The 16,224-nt window shown below is 37.9% G+C and overlaps 1 protein-coding gene across 3 annotated transcripts in view; it reads left to right on the forward strand.

Moving 5' to 3' along the window:
* GABRB2 (gamma-aminobutyric acid type A receptor beta2 subunit) overlaps nucleotides 1–7,154 on the forward strand; it is a 305,548-nt gene extending 298,394 nt beyond the window's left edge. For all 3 annotated transcript variants that reach the window (XM_018050082.1, XM_018050081.1, XM_018050083.1), the window contains one exon: nucleotides 1,274–7,154. In XM_018050082.1, the coding sequence (XP_017905571.1) occupies nucleotides 1,274–1,621 (348 nt within the window). In that variant the 3' untranslated portion in view covers nucleotides 1,622–7,154. The remainder of the gene's footprint in view (nucleotides 1–1,273) is intronic.

Genomic DNA, 16,224 nt, shown 5'->3' on the forward strand with positions numbered 1-16,224 from the left:
TTTTTATCATATGTATATGAAAAGATGGATGTTAGCTTAACCTATGTGGTAGTCATTTCATAATATATATAAATTGAACTGTCATGCTGTGCACCTTAAAATTATACAGTGATATGTATGAATTATTTCTCAATAAAACTGGAAACAAAATATACAAAAATTGATTATAAAAAATATTCGCAGTAGATATATTTCAAGTCTTTACCAAAATAAATATACTATATTATTAATAATAGCTTGTTGTGGTTAGGTTTTATTATCTATGTAGCAGTGGAGGCCTCTTAAAAATAAGACACACAAATTCTCCCATCTCAACAGAACAAAAAGCATTACATAATCATTTGGTTTTGGAGAATCATGATCTCAGTATTCATCCTTTACTTTTAGACTTGCTAAGAGGAAATAATCCAAGAGAAAAAAGAGTCACCCTGTCAGCACAGCCACCTTAATTCTAGTCCCTGGGCCCAGAATTCAGCTCAGTACAGACAGTTCGTATCAAACTCTTAATTCCTGTCTGCTTCTGTTCCCTGGCAAGTCACTCCACTCACCCCTTGACCACCCATACCACCCATAGTCTGTTCAACTGTTATTTTCAAGTTCCTCGTTGTTTTGAATTCTCTTGCATTTTGGCAAGTCATGTGTTTCCTGCACTTCTGTAGTTCAGAATTCTTCCTTTACCCTATTTATATTGACACGGAAAATTTAAGGTGACACCTTGTAACTGTGTGGGTGTTAAGAAGCATCAGTTAAATGAAGTTACATAAAAATGTTTCTGGCGTGTGTATCAAGTGCTTAATATATGTTACCTACTACTTTTAGTTCTGGTTTTATCATGAATTCATCTGTAATTAGGCTTCTATTGTGAGCACAATTTAGTAATTCATCCCCTAATACTATTTCAACCCTAGTTCAGTTTAGATTTTTTAGGTATTTTTAATCAAGACTGTAAATTATTTAAAGGGGGAGGTCATGCTTTCCATTTCTCTGCATGCTCTATGTGGAAATCATGAAAATGGTACTAGCAACAATCTATTATACCATTACATCATTACAGCCATCCTCTTGGAGTGGATTATTATACCATTTAGTAGATGAAGAAACTGAAGTTCATAGTTTATAGTGGCAGAACCACAGTTCAAATTTAGAGCATGTGGACATAAAGCCAATTCTCTTAATCATGAATATCCGAACTACATATCATAGCACCTTGTGTAAAAATCACCAGTAAAGGCTTTCTGTTTTGAAAGTCTTGTTTGTTTCTTCCCCCTTGCAGATGGACCCCCATGAGAACATCTTACTGAGCACTCTTGAGATAAAAAATGAAATGGCCACCTCCGAGGCTGTGATGGGACTTGGAGACCCAAGGAGCACAATGCTGGCCTATGATGCCTCCAGCATCCAGTATCGGAAAGCCGGGTTGCCCAGGCATAGTTTTGGCCGAAATGCCCTGGAACGGCACGTGGCACAGAAGAAAAGCCGCCTGCGGAGACGCGCCTCCCAACTGAAAATCACCATTCCCGACTTGACTGATGTGAATGCCATAGATCGGTGGTCCCGCATATTCTTCCCAGTGGTTTTCTCCTTCTTCAACATCGTCTACTGGCTTTATTATGTGAACTAAAACATAGCCTCCCATGGGAAGCAAGGACTAGATTCCTCTTCAAACCAGTTGTACAGCCTGACATAGAACTTGGAAAACACATCAATCCAGGACAAAAGTGATGCTAAAATACCTTAGTTGCTGGCCTAACCTGTGGTCCAATTCATACCATTTGGGTTGCTTCTGCTAAGTCATGAAAATGCTAAGGTCCTTGGGGTTTTCCATTTAAAATGCAAGTGATTTGTACACATGCTGGCAAGATTGAGTCTGTGTTCCACCTTATCTGCTTAGTACACAGCCTATACAGAGGGGAATAATTTAGATGATCTTCCAGAAGGCTCAGTAGCATCATCAGTCATCTCGCTGAGATGTGGTCATATCCAGATACTCCCCATCTTCATTCCTAAGCTTGTCCTGCTATCTGCCATGCCATGCAAATATGCTTACTGAAGACGATATCTGCCTGTCTTATTAAGCTGATGATGGTGCCACAGGAAGTTAATTCCCACCAGATTCTAGAAGGTTCTCATGTTCTCAAACAAGATAGGGAGAGTCAAGACAGAGACTCAGGAAACCAATTTGGCCAGCCCATGTTTGCTTGAGCTTAGGAATCAACGCTGACGTCTTCCATTTTGACATTTAGAAACGGGGAGACTTCTAAACATGATCATGCCTGGTGGCTGAAAGAAATTTTTCTAAAATGCTCTTTCTGAGGCAGTTAAAAATAAGAGTTAATAACCCAAAACAGAGTGAAAAATTCAGAGACAACAGTTGTAACGAAATTAAAGCACGCAAGCAGCATTACCCTTAGCCCATTACAAGCATGTGGTCCATACATACTGTATTCAGTGGCAGAAGGTAGAATGAAAGAGATTTCTTTCCCTCCAAACTCACAAGCTTTTGACAGCATACCTGAAGAATTTTTATAGTGTCCCTAATCAAAAGACAACCCCTCAACAGAAATGTTAGCAGAATTAGAAGCATCTTAGGTTACACTGGGAGTAATTCCAATGTATGAATATAAAGCACAGACAGAGCTAGCACACAAGATGCTTTTCTCTGACTCTACATTTTCCTGTAGTTTATTTCTGAATTTAATAGGGTATTTCAAAAGAAGGATTTGTTCATTTCTTTAGCGGGCTTAATGGTCTTTTCCAACTTTTCTTGTTTCTGAAATTCTGATTATATTCTTAAGAGACAGACAGAATAAGTCTTTGGAGAGATTTTAAGAGAACTGTTTTTCTCTATGTACAATGAAGTTCACCTTTGTCTTTCATGGCAAACTATACTCAAGAGATTATGTACACAAGTAGGTTTAGTTGTTGACTTGAGGAGTTTGATTTTTTTAGGGTGCTTTCATTGTATATGTTGCAGTCTGCCTAATCAAATAGAAAGTCATGGAAAATAGAAGAACAACAAAGCCACATTACATGTGAATGTTATGAGCCTCAGTTGATACTGCAGAAAAATGTATAGCTGATAATCAGGCAGGCATGATATATTATTTTTATTCAATTTTTAAATTATGTGATTATGCTTCTTTCTATACTAATTGGATATATGCATTCATATGTTGGACAAAGAGAAAAGAATAAGCTCATATATTTTATTTGTATCAATGTGAAGTTTATATTTTGCCATTCTCAGAGGAAATAGTGAATTCCTCATTTTTCCTTAGAGTTAGATTTGATTGAAACTTTTCTTAGAGGATGACTTTGCTATTTCTATTTAAAAAAAAACAGCACTTCTTTTTAGAGTAACATCCCTAATTGTGCATAGCAGCTAAGGCCAGTATCTGCCTGTGGATAAATGGATGTTTTCTTTCCCTGATGATTCAGCAGCTTAGAATAAGATGGAGTCCTGCTGTCCTTCTATTCTTCACTATCAGAGGAAAAAAAGTTTAGCATCTATCTGAATTTGTCCCCCAGATAGGATGGTTTTTTTTTTCCACCAGCATAGGGAGCTCTGGCCCTTATTTTTTGCTTATACACTTGAACACCTCTGAGTATGACCTTTGGGCAGAATCCAACCGACGCATTGCCCATGGGCTCAGAGCAGAGATTCCTTGAGTTTCTCCAGGGACACACTTTCCCCTAGGCAGTCATTTTGAGACATCACACTAATAAAAGTGCCTGCCCCTTGTAACTAGGGGTTAAAGTTTGAGTAGCATATATCAAGAAGGAGCATATTGATAACTCAGGTTCACAACTCTAAAATGCCATTCTGGAAAGGTTTTTCTAGAGACAACTCAGAGCTCCAGCCTAGAAGTGGTTCTTATCTGCAATTAGCTTAAAAGCCATACAAATCCTTGATATTGTTATAGGTTCCAACAAAATTTTGATGTCCGGGAAAGTCAACAGAGAAATCTAGATCAAAGTGGACAGAAAAAGCAACTTAGCAGCATGAGCTTCAAAAGCATATGACCAGGGATTCATTTCTGATCGCAGTGTTAAGAAAAATCTTGGGGAAAGGAAAAAGATGGGACACTGGAACAGAAACCCTAGAGTAAAATCCATTGATTGGCATTTAGTAACCATGTAGGTAGAAAAACTTGACTCATCCCACCCAGAGATAACAGTAGATATAGAATTTATTCTTAAACAATTGTGTTTTTTTTGTAGTTGAACTGAATTTTAGTTACCAGATTGGGGGAGGGGAAGGGAGGGGAGCTAGATCTTTAAGTCTTCAAAACAGACTAGTCAGCTTGGCATCCAGGACCACAAAAGTATGTTTTGGCAATTCTGATATAGCATTACTATCAGTTTATACATATATGTATAGTTTTTCTTTTGTTTATGAAATAGCCCGATAGCCAGCAATTAAGGTGTTTTTCATCTCTGTGAAATTCATAGGCAAATTCTGACTCTAAAAGGCACACTCTCAATGAAATCTTTGATCTCAATCTGTATATATATATATTGTACATGACTGCTAGTAGGTATGAAATGCATTTTCAGAATTGAAAACTCATGCAACATAATCATGTGTTTGCATAAGGAATGTTACAATTCTTTCTACTGCAATTTAATAACAGGGGAAAAGACTTAAGCAGTGCCATCTAGACCTTTCCTCATTTCTTCAAAAGCAGTGCTAAGTGAAAAATAGTAATAATAAAAAATGGTTTAGGAACCAAAAGACTTTACATTCTAGTATTAGGAACACAAAAAAATCTGTCAGCTTACAAAAGCACAACGCATAGAGAAAGTTCAGTGGGATGCATAATGGAGAAATGAATCACGTTTATTTTAAGCAAGACCTGCATTAAATTGTCTACTAAGACAATTTCCATTTTCTATAGGTAACTGTGTTCCAATTTTATGATTGAATTCGTACAAAAACAGCCAACAAACAGGTCTTACCGCATATTTACATGTATATATGTGTATATATAGATCCATATAAACATACATACATATATATGCATTCATATGTTGGAAATCAAAAGGAATAAGCTAATATGTTTTATTTCCTTCATTAAACCAATGTATGAATATTTTTAATTTGGCAGCCGACAAATCAACATATTGAAACAAGTAATACAGGGTACTGAGCATTTCTCTATCAGCGAATCAATGCCTACAGTTCTTATGAACCACTGCACAGTTTGACACTATAATAGTACTGTACCTCAGAACATGGAAATTAACTAGTTCTCACATTGCTTGTCTACTTATTCTCTTTTTCAAGAAAACAACTAGCATTGTTCAATGGTGATTTAAAAGCAAAAATGTCTTAAGAAAACAGAAAATGATAAATATATATATATATATATATTCCTCCCAAGAGGAGGAAAAAAAATAACTAAACCCCACCATGTTGGTTAGGGCAGATACTTTCAACTGTAGCAATCATGCCATTTTGCTCAGTGTACAGAGTCCATGTAATGTGAGCAACCATAACTTTCACTGAGCGTGTGTAAATATTAAAACAGATTTCTTAAATATTTTTAACTTCTAATTTGTATTTTATGGTAAGGCAATGTGCTAATTCTGTTTATGGCTTCAGTTGCTGTGTTATTATGTAAATAATTAAACATGCTGTAAATGAATAGTCAATAGATACAAATCATTATTTAGTTATTTTTTTTTTTAATTTTTACTAAGTAAAAATAGTTACTGCAGCCCCAGCAAAGAAATTCAAACACCCTTTTGCATAAATGCTTTGGGATCCCAGACAGAAGGGTTTTAATTTGCTCTCTCTCTCACACACACACACACACATACACACACACTTTTTCTTGTCAGTCCCACTCATACCCCGTCTATGGGAAACACTGTAGTGTTTATAACAACCAAGAGATAGCCTTAGAAATGGCAACTGGGAGAAGCAGAAATGATCATTGATTACTTGATAGATCTTTTTATATGTAAGAGTTTAAGAAACCAAAGTTCATAACTTAAATCTCAATTTTCAAAGAGTAAAAGTTTATATTGATGGCACTACAGGAAAAACAAATGCTTATTATATACCTGCTCCAGATATATGTTTCACAATAGCACATAGAGAAGACTTTTTTTTTAATAATAGCATTTGTCCTTAGATAGCATTTTTCCTTTTAACCAAAGACTCCATAATTATTTTAAAAAAAGGAAAATGGAAAAATGAGGGAAAATGGGAGAAAAAAAGACACTGCTTCACACCAAAGGTTTAAAAAATATTTTCCAAATACACCAGGGACATTGTAAAAAAAAGTAGTAAGGAGCCAACAGAATGCTAATTAAGATACTGCCCTAAGGAAATAATTTAAGGGAAAAAAATATTAAACATCTATTAGTTATTTGAAAGTTGAAGTAAAACATTTCTGTAGATATATAGATATGTGCAAAATGCTAACATCAGATTTTAATTTGCTTTGAGAATTTGTTTTGTGATAAAGTTAAATGTGATCCAAAATGAACAAAAACAAAAACTTGTGTTTTTTTAACTTGAAAGCCAAATCTCTCTCTCTTGTCACATGTCATTATTCTGATGCCCATATCTGTGTCCTGGCACCATCTGAAGCAAGTTGACAGTTCCATCAGCTTGTATCTTTCTCTTTTTATTTCAATAATTTGTGTCCAGTGGTCATTTTAAGCATATTAATTCAAACAGTGTTGAAAATAATTTAAATTCCATGACATTTTAAAGTTTTTATTTGCATGGGTGTTTAAATAGGTTCATTTTAAATATTGTCCCTGCACAGTTCTGAATTGTCCTTTTCTAACAAGTGATATTCTAGTTTCTTCACAATGTAGTGATTTTCAGCCTTACTAATTACCTTGTAGCCTTTCTTAATATGCACATAATGCACATTTTCCAATGGCTAGAAAATGCAAAACACAAGTGGATATCATTGCATCTATTTTCATGTCTTTCTAAAAACAGGACTACTACAATCTCTGGGATACATGAGATAGTAACAAATGAGGATTATAAATGAGTAGCACATAAGAATTATTTTCTTGAATTTAAACTTATTACAGCCAGTTTCAGCATGTAAATATATAATAATGTTGACTAGTGTGTAATTCTTGAACTAAGAAGTATAAATAAAACTTAAAAACGTGTGTATAAGTGGTCTCATTGAGTTCAGAAATTTTTTGAACTATGAATATGAGTTCTATTGTAGAAGTATAGCTTTTGCAAAAGGCAGTAAAAAATTTGGACCCTTGGGATTGGCCATAGGGCAGACTTGAGTTTGCGCTATGACTTGTCACAGTCATATTACATGTATGATTGTATAGCTATTTAATCTATCCTACTCTCAGTGTTCTTATCTGAAGTGAAGATTTAATTGTACCTCCTTCACAGAGCTATTTTATAGTTGAAAACCCATAAGAAGTATTTTATGAAATTATGAAATATTATGACATTTCCCATGCAGAGTATTTCTCTAAACCATGAGATCCACCTCCCAGATTAATACTGGTTTAGTGAGAAAATTTTTCAGGGATATCATGAAACACAATCAATCCCCCAGTCTTGATTTCCTAAAGTGGATAGCCCCAAACACATTCGTATCTCTTCAAGTTTCTGTATAAAAACATTAGGCAAATGTGCAGCCTTCTCCTATATTACCCTCTACAGCATCACCCCTCTACATGAACTAGAACAAGGAGTGGTCGTGGGATGACAACTTCCAGACAAGCCCCAGATGATTAGGTTTCTTTGGCAGGTCTCCTAACCAATGTCTTCATTTGTGTCTGCCCTGATCTTTTTCTTTCAGGTAGCCAGCTAAGTTATTACTATTTATATACATATTTATCTTTCCATTTCAGAGATTTGTATTGGATAGAATGGAAACACTGCTGGAAGAGACTCAGATGATGCTTAGCACCCCACAAGTACTGAGGAACATTAGTGTCTTTCAGGGTAAGGAGAGAGGGAGGGATGCCTTCTCTGAATCTGGGCAGGAGAAAAGCAGCATGTTTCATGGACACAGAGACCTGCCCACATTCAGCGGTGCTGACCTGGGGAAATGGCAGACCTCAGAGCAGATGGGACAGTGAGGCTTAGAAGGCCAGTCCCTGGTGCTGCCCCAGGCGTGCCTCTAGGGTGGCAAAGTCTTTGACTAGTGAAAGAATCAAACAGGCTGCAACATGGTGGAAGAAAAGCAATGTGGATTTTCCTCTACAGCTTCATTTAAGAAGTTAGGCTCATCACTAGAATCTCACCTGGGACCTAGTGGGTCCTTGGTCGCTCCACATCAGGAAGTGCTATGAAATACAGTAGGATGAATTTGATATTGGATCAGTAATATACTGTTTCTAGTAGTAGATGTCCAAAGACGGGTGGGGAATAATTGAAAGTTCTGAAAGTTAAAGGGCTAATGAGATGCAAAATTTAGTTAAAGTATTGATACATCTTATATCTTATGCTGTATCTTATATCTTATGGTGTATCTTATATCTTACAGTATATCTTATATCTTGGGAACTCAAATGTGTACACAAGCCTTAATGGAATTTTAGGCAAATAATATAGGCCTGGTGTAATACCACAGAGGGCAGTGGGGACCATGGGTAACTGGTGAGGAACAAGCTCTATCTGAAGAGGCAGTCACTATTGAACCCCATCTGGAAGTCATCTTGAAGAACTGCAAGCCCAATAATGCCAGATTAATCTGAGAATGGAAGAAACTCCCACAGCACCGAACCTTGTACTGTATGGGCAAGTACAGTGCAGCCAGAGAGACACACAAGCTTCCATCTTTCTTGGAACTAAATCCCCATGCTGATGTTCTGTAGCCGTTGAGGAAGGAACATATGACAAGCTCCATGAAAGTGTGTGTAGACTGAAGATGCTTCTGTGCATTAGAATCCTGACAAGATCAATTTGCTTCCCTTTCCTGGAGCCCGAAAGAAAATGAAGTGTTAGTCACTCAGTCATGCCCAGCTCTTTGTGACCCCATGGACTGTTCATGGGATTCTCCAGGCAAGAATACTTGGGTGGGTTGCCATTCCCTTCTCCAGGGGATCTTCCAGACCCAGAGATCAAACCAGGGTCTTGCTGCCTTGCAAGCAGTTTCTTTACTATCTGAGTCACCAGGGAAGCACATCTAAGAAAGTAAGGTACTTGTGTATTCTCCCAGAACAAAAAACAGAGAAACTTCTATTAGTAGAAACAGGTTCAGAAAGCTCAGCAGAAGCTTTCACAGCATGAACAGTCTGGTTGGCTTTTAGGTCACTCACTCAGCAGGCCTTTGATTCTCTCCTACCTGTGGAGCAGAAGCCCCTCACCCTCCCCCAACACCTCCTGAACCCACTCAGCAAGTAAGTGGGCCTGACTGAGAATAAGGCAGAGCTGCTCAACAAAGATTTGAGAGAGGAACACATAATGCTGAAGGGGCAAGGAACTGCTGGGAAAACAACGGAGGGAGGAAAGTGAGGGAAGGACACTTTATCACTGACGGGGTGGAGGGGGGGTCATGAGCTCTAAGATTCTCCACTACGTCGGCTCCAGGGATGAAGCACGAGCACAAAGTGAATGGGTTGTGGAAGCGACCCAGACATTTCCACCTCCCCTAGGACCCTGCGTAGACGGATTTAGTAAGTAAACCTGAAAGTGAAAAACTAATTTAAAAATTATCCAGAAATATTGGAGGTGACGCAGCAATGATCGGAGAAAGAAATTGTAAATGAAATTTCATCCTAGTCACAGTACCAAAATGTATATGGCTGAGAAACAAAGCAGTTTGAAAATCACTAATCCATGGTGCTGTGCCGGGAAACCTGATCCCGCTGTTTGTGTCCTGGGCAAGGAGAGAAAGAGGAAGAAAGGGAAGAGGACGGGACAAAATAAAGAGAGGAAGGGAAAAAGAACTTGAGAAATGTTTTCAGGACCTGACACATGCTCCCCTCCTTGATTTCGATATGAATTTAATTCTCTGAACAACTGTGTGAGGTGTGAACTACCGCCACATCTGTGTTGCAGAGGACATAAAATGGCAAAGATGGGTATTGCATCCCAGAGCTGGCCAACCCCAAGTCCCATGCCCTTAACGCCTTTATTCTGCTGCTATCCTGTATATCCCCAGTCTCAATTTAGCTTTTGGATATACAGCATCTTTGAGAGTAAAGTTAGAAACAAGGCCAAAATCTTTAGGGGATTAAAAAGAGAGAAGTGTTTACTCCTGAGTTTCCATTTTATGTTTATAGTTTTACATTTCTAAAATGTTACTCTAAAAACTGAGAATTGCCAATTCCTAGACATTTTGATGTTTCCCTTAATTTATTTGCATGAAAGCGGAGAGTTGTTGAAATAAATCAAACAAGTAACTTAAACACATCTCTCAAAGGATTTTGAAAATCTACTTTCTTTCTCTTGTTCCCTAAATACCATTCCTTTTTCTCTGTCTTCCTTTTTTAAAATTATAAATTACAAAAGGAATACTTTATAATGTGGAAATTTTCAGTGTTATTATTTAAATCTCAGCAGTAAAGTTTGTACCTTTCACTGTAGCTAAGACAATACAGAGAGAAGGAGCCCATCTCTGTTGTCAGCTGGTTACCTGGACATGAGGAAGCCTGGCCATTAGCCTGAAGTTTCCCAAGAGATTGAGGGAGGTTCTGAATGTGCAGGTGTGCAGGTCAATAAATGCTCCTGAACTTACGTGAGATCCATGCCAGGGAAGTATCAGGGTTCTTCAAACAATGATGCAGGTGTAGGCAAGGGGAGAATTCATATTTCTCATTCTCTGACTGGACCATGTCTGACAAAAAAATGGAAGGATTCTTTTATTTATTTATTTATTTTTGCTTTTATTTTTATTGGAGTATAATTGCTTTATAATGGTATGTTAGTTTCTGCTGTACAACAAAGTAAATCAGCAATATGTATACATATATCCCTTCCTGTTGAACCTCCCTCCAACCCCTTCCATCCCACCTTTCTAGGTCATCAGAGAAAAACAAATATCATATATTAATGTGTGTATATAGAGTGATTCTTTTTACACATAGTTTTCTCTCTGTGCTGCAGAACACCCTTGGATGGATCAAAGATCCATTTGAGGTTGGCAGTGTTTCAGAAATGGCTTGCCAACTCTTTATTTATTCATTCTTACTTCTCATTCTACTTGCCAGGAATTCATTTGAACATTTCAGGAATCCCTCTGGATAAGATAAAACTATGGATGCATACAAAGGACAATAAAATTAATAAATAAGAACTTTTAAATGTTTAAGAATCTTTATCTCAAAGTAAAATGCAGGGGGATCTTGCCAGTTTGAAGAGAGCTTTCCCTGGCCCAGCTTTGGCAGATGATCTGGATGCTGGCTCCTGGTTCTGGCTCTCATGCCAGGAGCAGGCTCGGAGCACTCAGGATGGCTTCTGTGAGACGGTGTGGAGTATGCAGGGAAAGTCAAGTGCTCAGGGAGCTTTCTACACAGCATATGCAGAGCCTGGTGAGTCCTCTTGCCTCTAGTCTCCTCTTCTCAGCTATGTTAGTCAGGGGTTTCCAGAGAGGCAGAGCCGAAGAATGTGTGTATAGAGAATGAGAAATTTGTTTTAAGGATTTGCTCCTGTGATTATGGAGGCTAATACATCCAAAGTTTGCAGGGTAGACCAGCAGGCTAGAGACTCAGGGAGGAGCTGAAGTTACAATTCAAATAGAATGGCCTTCAGGCTAGAGATTGGAAAGAACTGATATTGTAGTTTAAGTCCACAGGCCATCTGTTGGCAGAATTTCTTCTTACTCAAGGATGTCAATCTTTTATTTATAGTCAGACCTGAAACTAATTGGATGAGACTCACCTACTTAGAGAGGGCAATCTGCTTTACTCCAAGTCAGTAGTTTCAAGCGGTTTTTAACTTCATCCAAAATTCACCCTCTGAGAAACATCTGAAATAATGCTTGATTGTATATCTGAGTATTATAGCCCTGCCAAGGTGACACATAAAATTAGCCATCATAATATCCTCTGCCCTATAGCTCAACCAAGGTCAAGTTTTTTTGTTTGTTTGTTTTCAGTAAAGAAGGAAATCTTTGATAACAAAGAGCAAAATACAAAAATAATTACCATAAAAATTAAAATAAAAGCATAGAGGCTCACTTTACCAGATATCAAGACATACTACCCCCCTAAACTCCAGGCATTTTCTTAACATTAATATAATATAATTGAGTGTCTAATGGACATCTCCAACTCCAAATGTTCAAAGTTCATTTTTCTTCCAAAGTTGGAAGACTCTTTCCATTGCCCCACCTCCACCTTGGGTTCCTCCCACTTCCACACACAATCCTTGTGATCTGCCAGGGCTCACAGTCCTGGAGACGCCAGAGTGAACACCTGATCAAGACCTGAACAATTACTCTATTTATCCCTCCTGTCCACAGTGATTCTTGAGAGACAAATGAGTGACCACGTCAGCCCAATCAATGCTTTGCCACCATGGACTTCTGTGTGTAGCAGGCAGGATATCCTCTTTATTTCAGCAAGATTTGAGGATGGGATAGGATGTAAGTGTGGCAACTTCTAGCAGCCGTCTTTCCAGGACAAGGAGTCTGCCTGTGAATTAAGCCAAGTGAAGACAAGAAATGGGAAGATTGAGATAATGTCTAGATGGCATCATTATGTCATACAGAGACCCCTGTGCCTCCACTTTCTAGAATAAGAAAGCCCCATGTTAGTTTGACTTGGGTTTTGACCACTTACATGCTGAAGATCACCAAGATAAAGGAGTTCCCTGGTGGATCAGATGGTAAAGAATCCACCTGCAGTGCAAGGGACCTGAGTTTGATCCCTGGGTTGGGAAGATCCCATGGAGGAGGGCATGGCAACCCACTCCAGTAATCTTGCCTGGAGAATCCCCATGGACAGAGGAGCCTGGCGGGCTATAGCCCATGGAGTTCCAAAGAGTCAGATATAACTGAGCAACTAAGCACAACACAACAACCAAGGTAAAAGATGTTGAAGGAGATTGATTTAGTGGGAGGCATGTGAGTAGAAAGTTATTTCCTGTCAGAAGTTAAGCATCAGGTTATCACCCAGTCAAGGAAGTTACCTCAGTTTTACCACATACAAAGTGAGAAGGGGGAAAGTTGAAGAAATGATTGCTGGATAATTCAAGTTATCTTAGATGCAAAAGTTTTTAAGCATAGCTCAGACATACCCTGACATACGATGGCAATTTTGGAAGCTGGTCCAGATATGAAAATAGAAGAACTTTGAATCACCTTCCAAAACATAAACTAGCCATATAAAACACTCTTTCTATAACACACTAAGACACTGGATTGATGACATGGAAAAGCTAAGGTAATTAACATGACTTTAGCTTCCATGGCAGCTGAGTCATTTTTATTGCTTTTACAACTACATTTTGATGTCAAAGCACATGAGGTTTCTGTATTTACAGTTGTTCTGTTAATGCATTATAATTACAGATGTGATCAAAAAGCAGTTTGATTTTTTGCCTTAATGATACCTTTAATCACTTCTGAATAAGGCATGCCTCCAATTAGAGATATCTCAGAAAATCACACTAAATAGCATCATTTATTAGAATTCTAAATAGGAGCTCTTTATTTCAATGCCATCTCCCTTTAATCTGCTTTCCTAGAGAAGGGCATAGTTTCCTGCATATTATGGCAGAGTAAAATTCTTTGCCTAGAGTTGAGCTTAGAATATCCTTCACCAGAGCAATCACTAAACAATTTTTTTTCTCTATTAAAATAAATTCAACAAACTATTCTGAATACCCATCAAATACCAAATAGTATTAAAAAATGTGGATTGGGAAGTCTTCAAATCTGTCCACACTAAGTTTAGGGTATAATGGAGGTTGCAATTATATTGAATTAAGCCTTGAAGTAGGATATGACTAGCAGAGAAAGGAGTGTATACTTCATGCACAAGGAGTGGCCTGAGTGACTATGAAGTCTGAGAGGTGGAAAAAGACAACATTTGGAAATGAAATTAAGTCAAGATGATGTCATAGTGGGTAAAGATGGGCCCTAATTCAAGGACTATTCTCTTTTTTATAATTTCTTTATTTTTAATTGGAAGATAATTGCTTTACAGTATCGTGTTGGTTTCTGCCATACATCATCATGAATCAGTCATGGGTATACACTGAGACTCAGAAGAAGATGGTCATGTTAAGCCATGGATAGAAGCTGAAGTTATAATACTGTAAGCTGTGGAATGCCAAGAATTGCTAGTGACCACTAGATGTTAGGAAGAAAAGAAGGGTCCTCTCCCAAAGCTTTCAGATAGAGCATGGCCTGCCATCTACCATGAGAATGGGGTGCTCCTAAAGTCACTGAACCCAAAAAGGAAAAGCAAAAGAAATAGGTCTGATTGCAATGAAAAGAATAAAATGCTTAGGAATATATCTACCTAAAAAAACTAAAGACCTATATGTAGAAAATTATAAAACACTGATGAAAGAAATCAAAGAGGACACTAATAGATGGAGAAATATACCATGTTCATGGATCAGAAGAATCAATATAGTGAAAATGAAGCCATCTACAGATTCAATGCAATCCCTATCAAGCTACCAGCAGTATTTTTCACAGAGCTAGAACAAATAATTTCAGAATTTGCATGGAAATACAAAAAAATCTCAAATAGCCAAAGCAATCTTGAGAAAGAAGAATGGAACTGGAGGAATCAACCTGCCTGATTTCAACCTCTACTACAAACCCACAGTCATCAGGACAGTATGGTACTGGCACAAAGACAGATATATAGATCAATGGAACAAAATAGAAAGCCCAGAGATAAATCCACACACCTATGGACATCTCATCTTCAACAAAGGAGGCAAGAATATACAATGGAGTAAAGACAATCTCTTTAACAAGTGGTGCCGGGAAAACTGGTCAACCACCTGTAAAAGAATGAAACTAGATCACTTTCTAACACCATACACAAAAATAAACTCAAAATGGATTAAAGATCTAAACATAAGACCAGAAACTATAAAACTCCTAGAGGAGAACATAGGAAAAACACTCTCCGACATAAATCACAGCAGGATCCCCTATGATCCACCTCCCAGAATACTGGAAATAAAAGCAAAAATAAACAAATGGGATCTCATTAAAATTAAAAGCTTCTGCACAACAAAGAAAACTATAAGCAAGGTGAAAAGACAGCCTTTGGAATGGGAGAAAATAATAGCAAATGAAGCAACTGACAAACAACTAATCTCAAAAATATACAAGCAACTTATGCAGCTCAAGTCCAGAAAAATAAACGACCCAATCAGAAAATGGGCCAAAGAACTAAATAGACATTTCTCCAAAGAAGACATACGGATGGCTAACAAACACATAAAAAGGTGCTCAACATCACTCATTATCAGAGAAATGCAAATCAAAACCACAATGACGTACCATTTCACACCAGTCAGAATGGCTACAATCCAAAAGTCTACAAGCAATAAATGCTGGAGAGGGTGTGGAGAAAAGAGAACCCTCTTACACTATTGGTAGAAATGCAAACTAGTACAGCCACTATGGAGAACAGTGTGGAGATTCCTTAAAAAATTGCAAATAGAACTGCCTTATGACCTAGCAATCCCACTGCTGGGCATACACACCATGGAAACCAGAATTGAAAGACACACGTGTACCCCAATGTTCATCGCAGCACTGTTTATAATAGCCAGGACATGGAAGCAACCTAGATGTCCATCAGCAGACGAATGGATAAGAAAGCTGTGGTACATATACACAATGGAGTATTACTCAGCCATTAAAAAGAATACATTTGAATCAGTTCTAATGAGGTATATGAAACTGGAGTCGATTATACAGAGTGAAGTAAGCCAGAAAGAAAAACACCAATACAGTACATTAACACATATATGGAATTTAGAAAGATGGTAATGATAACCCTGTATGTGAGACAGCAAAAGAGACACAGATGTATAGAATAGACTTTTGGACTCTGTGGGAGAGGGAGAGGGTGGGATGATTTGGGAGAATGACATTGAAACATGTATACTATCATGTAAGAAATGAATCGCCAGTCTGTATTCGATACAGGATACAGGATGCTTGGAGCTGGTGCACAGGGATGATCCAGAGAGATGATATGGGGTGGGAGGTGGGGGAGGGGTTCAGGATTGGGAACTCATGTACACCCATGGCGGATTCATGTCAATATATGGCAAAACAAATACAGTATGGT

Source organism: Capra hircus, chromosome 7 (genome assembly GCF_001704415.2).
Source record: "Capra hircus breed San Clemente chromosome 7, ASM170441v1, whole genome shotgun sequence".
NCBI lineage: Eukaryota > Metazoa > Chordata > Mammalia > Artiodactyla > Bovidae > Capra > Capra hircus.